This window comes from Malus sylvestris, chromosome 1 (genome assembly GCF_916048215.2).
Source record: "Malus sylvestris chromosome 1, drMalSylv7.2, whole genome shotgun sequence".
In the NCBI taxonomy this organism is placed as follows: Eukaryota; Viridiplantae; Streptophyta; class Magnoliopsida; order Rosales; family Rosaceae; genus Malus; species Malus sylvestris.
The window spans coordinates 18,260,376-18,272,863 of record NC_062260.1 but is presented as its reverse complement, the minus strand read 5'-3'; the positions used below and the strand labels follow the sequence as shown (position 1 = coordinate 18,272,863).

At 38.7% G+C, this 12,488-nt stretch overlaps 1 protein-coding gene across 4 annotated transcripts; it reads right to left on the bottom strand.

Annotated features, from left to right (window-relative positions):
- Window positions 1–3,936: 3,936 nt before the first annotated feature.
- LOC126622078 (protein LATE ELONGATED HYPOCOTYL) lies at window positions 3,937–10,962 on the bottom strand. Of its 4 annotated transcripts, none has more exons than XM_050290763.1 (9): window positions 10,710–10,962; window positions 10,317–10,348; window positions 9,884–10,091; window positions 9,640–9,751; window positions 9,330–9,391; window positions 6,320–6,553; window positions 4,964–6,226; window positions 4,614–4,841; window positions 3,937–4,516 (listed from the first exon to the last, which is right to left on the bottom strand). In XM_050290763.1, exons 3-9 carry the CDS (start codon window positions 9,920–9,922, stop codon window positions 4,103–4,105), a joined length of 2,352 nt encoding a protein of 783 aa, XP_050146720.1. In that variant the 5' UTR covers window positions 9,923–10,091; window positions 10,317–10,348; window positions 10,710–10,962; the 3' UTR covers window positions 3,937–4,102. The 4 variants fall into 4 exon arrangements, with proteins under 4 accessions (XP_050146720.1, XP_050146788.1, XP_050146860.1 ...); XM_050290831.1 differs by having other exon boundaries at window positions 9,884–10,088; XM_050290903.1 differs by lacking the exons at window positions 9,884–10,091; window positions 10,317–10,348; window positions 10,710–10,962 and having other exon boundaries at window positions 9,615–9,753.
- Window positions 10,963–12,488: the final 1,526 nt, after the last annotated feature.

Below are 12,488 nucleotides of genomic sequence, written 5' to 3'. Positions count from 1 at the left end.
CAATAATAGTAAAAAAGGACTACAATAGTGTTTTTCAATTGAAATGTCAAATTCTAATGTGGCATGACGTGGATTGGCAGCAAAGTGGTGGCTGCCAAAATTGACACAATTGACCGATCCTACTCCTGCCACGACATTTGCACATTTAGATGCTACTACTGTACTATCAAGAGGATTTGATGCCAAGAGTATTTATCTAGTAGTAGATCTCAAATTCATTTTTATTTAATTATTAAATGTTTTTTTTACCATTTTAATTATTGTTTTTTTCTTCTAAAAATGACATGCCTCGACCAGAATTAAGGTGTGCTGGCCGTCACGTGAATGTGATGTAACCAAAAGTGCAAGTGATGAAAGAAAAATGTGAATAAATTAAAACCGAAACTAGAACTTAGTAAACTAATAAGATGAGTGCACAACAGTGGTTACACCCAAAAAATTGCAAATATTCAGAGCATAGATAATACAAGGTTAAAGCAGTCGAACGAGGGAAGTACTTATTACACAACTAGAGATAAGTTCTTACGTTAGAATGGAGCTATGTCAGAATCGCCGGGTAATCCTCTAGTGCCATATAGTGCGAGCGCCAATAACCCACCCTATACAATTTTTTTTTTAAATTTTAGAAACCCTAAATATTTTCAAGTGAGCACTTCCGAAGAAGAATCCAACTTAATCAAAGGGAAAAAGAAGGCGACACAAATCGCACTGCTGAATGTTTGAACAAAATGCCTACGTACCTACATCAAAGTACTTTTATCAATTCTTTGTTCTTCCTTTTTCCATTTAAAACAACATAAATTCTTACTGTTAAAGAAAAATGATTATACCCAAAACAGTGAGGAGTATAGTCAATTAATATTATGATTTAGTGATATTCCTCTTCACTTGTAAGTGAGAGGTCTTATGTTCGATTTTCGTCAAAGACGAATTTAAACCACATTATTGCTAACCTATTATGAGACTAAACTTACCATCTCTCTCTTAAAATAAAAAATATCGTTTGTTAATAAAAAAATTCAGTGAGGAGTGCATGCCAACAATAAATTCAGGAATATGCCACAATAGAACATCTCAACGACAATATGAATATAATCATGCGCTCAACAATCTATACTAGCACGCAGTCGGAGTCACCTAATGTGACCTGTACGACTGCACCTATGGCTCATCAATCTATGCTAACACACAAGTCGGGAGTCACCTAATGTGACATGTACGATAGGCTAGGTGTAATAATATATACACTCTAGTGCTACGATCACGTGAATGCTAGCGCTATGCGCGGGTCACCTACGAGTCGAAGTCACCTAATGCGACCTGTACGACAGGCTAGCACCTAACTTAGATCCAAGGCCAACATTAGGTGCCGGAGGTGAACAATCACGTGAAGGCTGGCCCTAGCCCTAGCCTGAGGCGGGAGCACTAACACCGAGGTGTAGCAATGATGAGCTAACTATGTGAATATAAGCATGCCATACAATTCAATTGTTCCAAACAACACCATAAACTCACCTGGACTTACCTGCGCATCCTGTAGAATTACTTTAGCCTTTCACAATAATATAATATTTATGAGCAGGTAAAATGCATATGAAATGCCATGACAATATAAAACTCAACCACAAACAGTATTTTTACAAATAAATAACTTGTGGCATAATATGCATAAATTCATTTTAAAAGCATTTAGGGAAACTATACAATATATAAATATATGAAAACAAAGTGCCCACTCATTGGTATGTCGTAGGATCGTAGCCCCCTAGTCTCGCTTATCCACGTATGTCCTTAGGGTAAGTCACCCCTATATGCGAAACAACTAATAAAAATTAACTAAATAACACATATACATAAAAGCTAGGAAAAAATCCCCATAATTTGCTCAAACGGAAGGTTTGAATATACGAAAATGGTTCTACTCGAAGTCACAAACCTGTACGTGTCAACCACTCACCGGTCGGAGACCAGACACGCCCTCATGCGCTGTCCAACCCACGGCCATACGCGTAGGCAAAGACTGATGGAGGCCTTAACGGCCGTTAAGAATATTATGTTAAAGTGACAGAATATTCCATTAAATGTTAACATCGTTAGGATATTCCGTCGTCTTCTCAGGTGGTCATCGTTGGTCACCATCGTTTGGTTCGTCGGTTTTTGAAAATTTACCTTAATATCTTGCTCATTTCTCAACTATTTTTCACGAAATTTATATGGAAATGAAGCTCGTGATGAGGAGAACAAATCTATACTTTTGGAAGTCCAAAAATGGACGGGAAATGGTCTGAAAAAGCCTTGCAAGGTTTGGTCAAAACCTTGACTTCTCAAAATCGGGTTGTTTCACGTCAAAGCTTCCTCAAACCTTCACTAAAGACCCCAGGGAGTTGAGTAGAAGCTTCCCCACATCCTAAAATCTTGTAACTCGGTCGGGATCATGACGATACCAACTCGACCGAGTCGGAGCTCCTGAGTTGCTCTGCGTTGACCACTTAAAACTCAACCATTCGAGAATCGGTTGGTATGGTTGAGTTCGTGAGGATGAGAGGATCACGATGGTGGTATTTTAAGTCTCAATCTGTGATTGTTTGATGTCGTTCTTGAGTGTTGCAGAGGAAAGAGAGCTAGGGTTAGAGAGAGAAGGAAGAAGAAGAGAGAGGGAGTGAAGTGAATTCTTATTGGGTGACAAAAAATGGGAATGGGTTTCTGATTGGTTGCGTGAGAGAGGGATAGATGTTGATTGGTGAAAAAACAAATGGCATGGGTCCAATTTTAAAGAAAGAAGGAGATAGGGTTTTCAGACTTAAACAGTAAAAAGTGCTTAGAAAATCAATGTTCTTAACACTGATAAATTAGCACACACGTGTGTACAATTCTACCCGTGTTTACGTACTTTAATGAGACGTAACCTTTTCATTACAAATCCGATTTGGGTCAAACTCTCGCTCAGGCGATTGTATCAACGAGTAATATTTAATTATGATAGCGAGAAAAATAATTTAAGAGTGAATAAACATGCCCACGTCACTTGCCAACAGGGGCAAAAATGTCAATTCACATAGAAATTACATGGAAGATTAGGGACGGGTCATCACAAAAAATATTTATTATATTAGAAAAAATAATAATATAATGAATAATAGTTTAATTTGACATATCCGCTATAAAGAAAATTTAAAAAACATCAGACTACCCACATAGCCTTTCAAATTTAAATTTTATATTTAAAATTTGACATCTTCTTTAGAGATATGCTGAGTTGACACGTAAGCCATATTTGTTCCACATTTGAGAAAAGAAACTCATCCATTTTAGGAAGATTGGATGTTCAAATAGACAGAATGAATAAATTGATACAATTCCAAAACCTTGTGCAAAGTAAGAAAATAGGAATCACGTAACTCAGTATGAAAACCATTATAAACTTAAAGGGTGTTAAATGTAGTTAGCCCGAAACATAATATTAGTATAAAACACATTATATTTTTACTTACAAAGGGATTGAAATCAACATGTAAACCCACAACCCATTTTCTACAACTATAAAATGAGCTGAAGAAACACACAAGGGGTAAAGGAATAAGGGATCTAAAGTTAGGGTTAGGGCATCAGCAATTTAGCAGACTTGAAATGGCTATGAAAACATGTCTCTGTCCAAAAGCTCCTCACATGACATGACAAAATGCGTGTTCCATTGAACTCGCAAGAACACGAGGGTTTCTGGGCAACCTTGCAGGCTGCATTTCAATAGCGATGATGAGTAAAATCGTCAAAACAAAGCATCTATAAACTCCGAAAAATTACTTGTGCATCAAGGATTTCTCTTAATAATACAAATAAAAGATGTAATCATCAAGGTCCATCAATCAAACACTTGAAATGATCTTTATCGAGGGTCTAATTACGCGAGTCTACAACTGCAGTTGCAGAGCTTCGAGATAGTGAAACGATCAAATGTATATAGATTATGGTACACACGCCAAAGACAAGTTTCTGATCTGCTGGACTCGAAATTAAAACACAAACGAACTATATAAAGGAGCGGAAAATACAACCTGCGTGCAAAAACAAAGGTTTCCGTTGATTTTGCACGCAATATGGAATGTCAAGTTTGAGCTTCCCCTTCTAAGCGTAACCTCTTCGGGCCTTTCTCTTCGCAGTGACTGCTGGCATTGGCCACCCGGTTCTCGTTGGCCTCTACGGAGCACCTCTTGTAAGGCTTGAATCCTGTTCGACGGGCCTTGAGTTTCCCTTGGCTAAGTCCTAGTGTCAGTAGCCCTTCAGTGTTGCTGCCTCGTGCTGGTGACACACTTTTCTCCGCTTCTGGAGGATACGGAAATGACATCCATGATTTCAAGTCAAATTGTGATGCAGATGCATTCCTATCTTTCTCGTCAGAATTTTGATTTGCTGCTTCTGTAGCATACTGATGCTCATTAACTGTGAGGCAGTGTGAAGGCGGTGAAAAACTCTGGGGCAGTACCTCTCTTGCGAATAGCGCTTGAAAGGCCATCCGTCCCTAACAAAGGTATTTAACGTGATAAGAGACTAATTGATTAAAAAAAAAAAACGAAAGATTGATCAAAATCGATTGCTTCAGATATATGTTAAACTACCTCTTCAGAAACCTCTTTCCATGGATCATTGATGTTGCTGATACTTCTACTGCGACGATAATTAGAATCAGATGCTAACAGATTTAGATCAAGTTCTTTTGGTTCTTTTGGTTCTTCTGGTTCTTCTGGTTCTTCTGGTTCTTCTGTGCTTTTCTCATGCTTCTCTAATGCATCCGTCTCTATGTCGCTGCCGGAAGGTGTGTTGGAGCCACACGAAGAATGGTCAACCTGACATTTGTTTATTATTTTAATAAGAAACACACGTTTTATTGAAAATACATGAAGGGTACAAAGCATTGAAAGGAGGACTAGTAGTCAGTACTATGCAACCGAACAATATCAAAGAAAACCTGTTTTCTACTCTTTGCATTGTCTGAATCATTAACTTGAGCAGTTGATGCTACAGCCTTCTCCTCATCAGCAGACTTCAATTCTGTATTTGGCTCTGCACCTCCATTATCAGAGTGCGATGATGACCTGTTTGGTGATTGTGAAGCTAAATGCTGAGCATCCACAGCTTCCAAGTGTTCCGGCTCCAATTGTTGATCCTCCACAGAAGGAATTTGAAGAGAATTCTCGCCTCTCTCTATCATCACTGCAGGATCTTGATCAGTATTCACAGACGGAATCTCCCCAGTCATGGGCATGGGAGGACAGCTCATAGAAGTTTGAACAGGAGCGCACAAGGGAAGCAATCCATGGGCTGCCCACCATGCAGTTGCAGCAGCTACAGTGGCAGCAGCAATTGCTGCCATACTTGGAGGGGGGTTCAGTGGAAAACCTCCAGCAGAGGAGCATGCAGGAGAGTCTTCCATATTTTCCAAATTTGCATAAGGCCAAAATGTGGCTGCAAAGCTAGCCGCAGCATGGGCTGCAGGGTTTTGTAGCAGAGACGACACAATATGGCTAGAAAATGTTGAGGAAATGTGGTGAAATGATTGGTAGTCCTTTTGACCATGGTGGAATGGTGTGAAGGGAGGGTGAAAAGCTGGAAACGATTGGTGAATAGTAGATCTTGATGCATTACTTTCATGTTCAGTAGTAGTAGATGCGGCTGGATTTGCAAATAGGTTAGGCTGTCCATGAACCTTCCCCATAGGATGGAAACCGGAGTCAGGGAATGACATATCTGCAGGTGTAGTTTGATTACACGCTCCTACGCTGCCATCCAGTACATGTACAGGAACATTCCTTGGGTAGTTCTGAGTGCCTTGCATCCCATCTGTTGGCAATGCACAATTCAAATCATCTGCTTTCTCACCTTGAACCAACTTCTTATGAAGAGCATTAGTGTTCTCTGACACTGAGGCTCCACTTGTGCCATTAACTTGAACTATCTTTTTGGCATCATTTTTCTTCATATTCTGATTTCCATTAAGTTCAATAGTAACATAAGATTCAGTTGTTACATCTTGACTTATTACCTCTTTCAGCGAAGGCACAAACTCCTGAAAAGTGCAAGCATTTCTCAGCACCACCTGTGTAGGTAGAGAATTTTTGTTTGCAGTAGAATCAGAGGAACAATTATGTTCTTGGAGCAAAGTGACGGCTTCTGAGCAAATTTCATCCTGATTTTCTATTCCATTTTTCGGATTTTCTTCTTCAGTAGGTCTCTGATAAGGAAATTGCAGATTAAGTACTATAACATGAACCGTGAGAACATAAAAAGTCTGCGGATTGAAAAAATGGATAATATAAATAATAACCTCATGAGGTGACTCTTTCTCCAAATCCACTACTTGTGGACAGTGTGAAGAAGATGCTGAAGATAAAAGTTTTCCATCCTTTGCTCCCACATGCGGAGTGGTCAATGTCGTGGCAGCTGAACTAGACTTTCGAGGGTAAGGATTGCTTGGTTTCCTCTTGGGACGTGGAGGCGGGATATCTATGTCAATTGATTGTCCCATTGGAACACCTTTATTGTGTGCCTCCTTCTCCAGCTGAAAGCAAAACCTGTTTGTGTCAGTATTCATGTTCAAAGTTTGATATAAGAATTATTGGAATGGAGCGAAATGTCTCAATTACTCAGGTGAAATTGGAAGAGCTCGAGAATAAAAAATTTAACCCATTTTTTTTTCTTTTCTGAAATATGTATGTGATAACCATACAGAAATTGTAGACCCAGAAAAAACTAGTGCATATCAATGTAATGTGTAACAATGCTTAAGAAATGTGTACTCTAGTCTCTAGGTGGAAGAGGAGAAAGAAAGAGGATAATGACCTCATGGTATGGTCAAGGAGTGTTAATATGAAGAGGACGATGGCTTGAAACTGAAGGTCATTTTCAACTATCCATGAGTAAGCGGCTAAAATGTACGACACTGGAAAGTCTTGAATAAGAGCAGAAGCTTTTTGCCCTAAAGTTCCAATCAAGACCATTCTGGAACAACTCCATTGTAAAGTTAAAAGGGTGACGTCCATTGATACCCTCAATAAATTGAACTCTATGTTTCAGATGAGAGATGAGTTCCAATTGAGGATACAACAATAATCGGAGGAAGTTGATGGCATGTTAATTCATTGGGACTGACCAATTTACGACAACATCTAACATGGTCCCCCAGAATTTACTTTTGTTTACCTACCAAATAAATTTGTATACGATATTTGTTTCTCCTTTATAGCTTCTAAAATCTGATACCAAACAAATGGAAACTTAAATATTCATATAGTACAGATAAGCATTAGAAACAGTAAATGATCATATTCACGGTTTCAAAAAGATTTGAGGTGGCTATGAGACCAAGTACGATGGAGGTACTGGAGCAAAGATCTTTCTGTTTATCTCTGCTGCCTGATGAATTGAGCTTCCGTGTCTTTAAGTTTAAAGCTTGTCCAAAGTGTAGTCGGAAACAAATCATGTGTCCTTCCAATCACCTAATCAAAGTCCTAGTAGACAGATCAATCTACGCTAATCATCTACTAAGTGCCATCACTTTTTAGTCCAAAATTTGACTGTTAGCCTGTCACATAAATGGTATATTGCAACAGCTTCCCAGTCACTGATATGTATGGAAGTAACCGAACTACGGATAGCTGCACTAGTATGATCATGTAAGAGCAACCTATATAGTTTTTCAAACTCCCTAGGGTCAAGCCCTCCCCTAAAATGAATGACTAGAAAACGCTCAGTAAGGACCATGACAGACATCTTCACAGCATGAAAAAAAAAACACACAATCCATTAATTGATATTTTCCCAACTGCAGATTGCGTATTACATCGTTTTCTAACAAAATGTTCCAAGAGGAGGGGAGAGTCATAAGGTCCATAGCGACTTTTTCATATTACTCCCACTATACATCTATACCCATAAAAGACCAAAAAGCTATATATTTCCCCAAACTGTACTCTCTGTTTCACCTTTAAACCTAACAGTAAAGTTTTCTTTCATTAAAGCCTAAGAGTAACCACTGTAGTTGAGCCAAAATTTCGAACGGACTGTAGTAAGAATAAAAATCGTGTGCCTTTCCATCCACACCTAATAAACATCCTAGAAGGCTTATGCATGAATCAAAGTTGTCGTAGATCCGTCAATCTTAAGCTAATTCGTGTAATAAGTGTCGGTTTTTAGTTAGCAAACATCACTCTGAGTATGCAGAGAGAATAATTAGTGTACACATCATAGTCCATAATTTGCTTGTGGTCTTTTGACATAAATGATATATTGCAACTTCCCAGTTACTGATCTGTACAGATGGCTGCATAGGTATAATGATGCGAGACCAACCTATATAGCTTTCCAAACTTTCAAGGCTGCCCTTTTCTATAAGGTCAAGCCATCCCCTAGAGTGGATGACTAGTAAACGTTCACTAAGGCGCTAACTGACATCTTTTACTTTTTGGTTTCATGGCTAACATCTTCAGGGTATTAAAAAAACACAGTCCATCCACCGATATTTTCCTAACTGTAGATGGAATATGGACAGTCAGACGGTCGATAAAGACTTTATCATGTTATATCTAAGACCTATCGTATACTGCTGAAATCTCCTTGACAACATCATAACAATTGGCCTCCATTTTTTAACAAAAGTTTCTTTCCAAATTTTCCATTAAGACCTATTTTTGGAGATAAACTATTGTAGAGGAATTTCTTGACAAAGAGTGAGAATGAGCAAGAAACCATGCAGCTAAACTAAATTCCCTTACCCTCAAAACTCAAAAAACTAATAGCCGTGTTTGTTCAAGTTTGAAATTTTATTTCAGTCTATTCACAGTACATTTGATATGTCATGCATAAGCATTAAAAATGCAAAGATAACATTTTCACCCAATGTATGGCTTGCCCCAAACTACTGATGGTTGAGGGTTTGCGTCATGGAAAAACAGCATCACTGAAAACTCTGGTACGGGCAGCTACATCTTACCCTTTCCAGACCTCATATTGATGGGAACCATATGCACTGGTCTATCCTTTTTATCAAATTTAGCATGGCTAGCAAGCTTATGAATGAACAAATGCACTCTACTAGAGTAGCATTTACAAGAATCTGTAACGGTCCTCATAGTATTTCATAGCTAAATGAGATGACAGGATGATTATAGTCACGGCAACAGAAAAATGTGACACCTGTTATTATAAAACAAATTACCAACTGCATTTTATAAAACCCTAGTAGTGCAAATGAAAGGATCAATGTTTTGGAAAACCAAGCAATCGGAATAAAAAATGTACATATCAAATAACCATAAGGCGAGAAGGTACCCATTAACCTTTGAAAAGAACTTCTGAGCATGACTCCTGATCTGCACAGCAGTCTTCGTTCCAATATGATCTGTTAAACAAAAACAGAAGAAAAGGGGGGAGAAGAGGAGAAAGATGATGTCTCAAATAAGGAAAAAAACGTCAAAAATAAGGTTTCGAGTCATTTCTAACAAAAGATATTTAGCAGATTCAGCTCGAGACTAAAAAGAAATACAGTTCATAAATAAAAATCAATCCACTTGCAGCCCATTCCCAATAGCTGTAAGTATAGAAATGAACTCAAGGGATACTACCAAATTAAAGCTAATGAATTGGAACCTTCAATGCGCTGCCATGCTCGGCCATAGAGCTTCAAGGCATCAAGAAACCTATTATGCTCCTCCTCTGTCCATCGCTCTCGTTGCTTGGTAATCGTATAAGGCTTTCGTGCCTACCATTAACAAAAATCCAATAATCTATCTACTTAGCACTCACTAATACACATTCAAATCCAATGATTCATCTACTTAGCCCTCACTAATATACTTCCAATTTCAACAAAGCAGACTCCAGCCTAGGTTACCTTGATGAAAAGGTCTTCTCCAGATGAGTTTGTGTCCATTTACCGGAACCGGGTAGCTCGCGCTGCTTCAAATCCTCCCTGACGAGCAATGGATAGAACAAGGACCTTCTCTCATTTGTAAAAGCACCGAGAGCTATTACGAGTAAAGCCGTCTCGGTTGTACTACTAAAGAAAGGCCGAGAAAGTGGTGATTCTACTCCTACAGCTACTGCAAAAGAAAAATAAGGCACAGCAATCGGTAGAGATCCGTCTCTGGTTCTAAAGCAGTAGAATTAAGCAGTCCAATTTTCACATGAAAGTAAAAGAAATCGAAAACCGAATCGAAAGCACAAGTGATCGAATTAAAATTTCAGATTCCACCGCAACACAGAGAGAGCTAGATGGACGCTTCTCCGAAAGTACAAAAATAAATTTCTTTATTCAGAATCCTCACCAAAACGAACCGGTACACGCCAAAACCTTTAACTACGAAGCAAGAACAAACATGGCGAACAATAAGAGAGAGAAAGTTCGATCAGTAAACAAACAGGCCATTTCTATAGTGACTCGGACCTTGTTCTCCAATCTTAAGACATCCGTTTGGTTGCCGAGAAAATCAATCAAATCAAGCCAGAAAATTCAGCTCAATTGTTCAAAATCGAAGCTTATTCGCCACTTCCTCAGCACAGATGAACTTCCGAGTCGGTTTCTCAATCGAAAACGAAGCTCAAAAGCTCATCTTTCACTCATTCATTCGTTAATTTTGATAAAATTGTTGAATTTTCTCATCAGCAACCAAACGGAGAGTAAAGAACAAGGTCGATTCCAAAAGAAAACGAAAGCGTACCTTCTGAGACATCCATGGCGGATTCAGAGCTTTCTATTCGAGAAGAGCGACTGACAGAGTCCGGTAGCTCACCGGACACTCGCCGGAGAAGGCATAGTTTCCGGCAATGGCGACTGGATCGGAACCGTTCGAAAACTCAAAAACCAAAAACCAAATCCAAGAGCCTCCACAGAAAGAGTCTAATAAAGAGAGAGAAACAATGAGAGTTTGGGTGAGTAGAGAGAAAGCGCTCTCAGTCAGAGAGACCTAACACCAAAGCTCCCAGAACGAGCAATCTCAGCCACAAATTATTTTCCACCCATTTTTTCCTTTTTTTTTAATTAATTAATTATTTATTTATTTGAGGCTGCCGAAGCCTCACAGCCTCCCTCCTTCCCACGACGTGCCTCAGGATCACGACACGTGTCGACCACTTAGCGGCTCAGTGCGTCGTAGGCTCTAGCCCACACATCCGCTTTTTGCTTTTTCTATTTCGCATTTTTTTTTAATTATTTTTCCGTCTTTAATCCTGGATTCTCATCCACAAACTCATCCTCCTGACTCCTGAGGCTACGTCCGTAAAAGCGCCTCCAGCTGTGCACTGTGGGCCCCCCGATGACGTAGCGTTTGAAGAGTCGGTAATGGAAACAAACCCGGGAAACGCGTCGGTCGCCGGTTGGGTTTGCTGAATCCGGATCGTATTTGGATTTTCTTTGTGAAAATTTGCAAATTCGTTTATCGTACATTATCATATCATAAATCATTTCGAACCTGATAAAAACTAAAAGCACAATATACAATGAATGGACACAATTCATAAATATCTGTGATCCCACTAAGAGGATCCTTTTAAGGGTTTGGTGACTCGTATACTGTACGGAACAACGAACGCGGTTTGCGCAAGCTGCCACGTGGACATAGAACAGACCGTTCACAGGGCGCCGACATAAATGAGAGAGAAACATGACAAATGATCTTGGACTGCCACCAAATTGATACAGTTCTTTGTTCAACCTTTCATCTTAATACAGTACATCAAAAATTACTTTTGGAATAAGATGTTAATCAAACCTCATAAGATTATACAGAAGATGAATTTCCAAATTTCAAACTTGAATATCATGAAACAAAAGCGACATCAATTGCGACATGATATTTTTCACACTGTTGTATTAAGTTATTAATCCATGTAAACGTCTTTACTAATCATTCGTAAGTTTCATATTATTTATTAGATACATAGGATATGGATCTCTGAAACTTGTTTTGGCCATGTTAGTCGCCAATCCAATAGAGTGACTCATTGCCTTGCCTGGTTTGCTCTAGAGGATCATCCAATAGAGTCACCAATCCAAATTAAACTTAAATAAAAGTATACCAAGATAAAAGTTCGCGGGAAGCTTTCCTTTGTGAGAAATTCCTTACATGTTATAGTTTTTTACATGGAAAAAGATTTCATAACTCATATACACTACTATTCTGATGACTTGTGCTAATGGGGTAATATAATGTGTAAAATTGCTTTTGTAAATAACATTGTATCAATAATACGAGTTTAGCGTTGCTCTCCAATACATGAGGAAAAGCCATGCCACATGACATACCATAATTAAGTCTACAACGTGAACGTAGCAGATTTACCAAAAAAAGGGACAAATTTTGTTTTTCTAATATAGTATAGGTCGTTCACATAATAAATATTAAAATCATTGTTCGCGATTGTGAAGTGAGATCTGAACCATTCAAGAAAGATATGTCTGGACGTTAAAAATAAATTATATGTGTAAATAAAATGAGCTA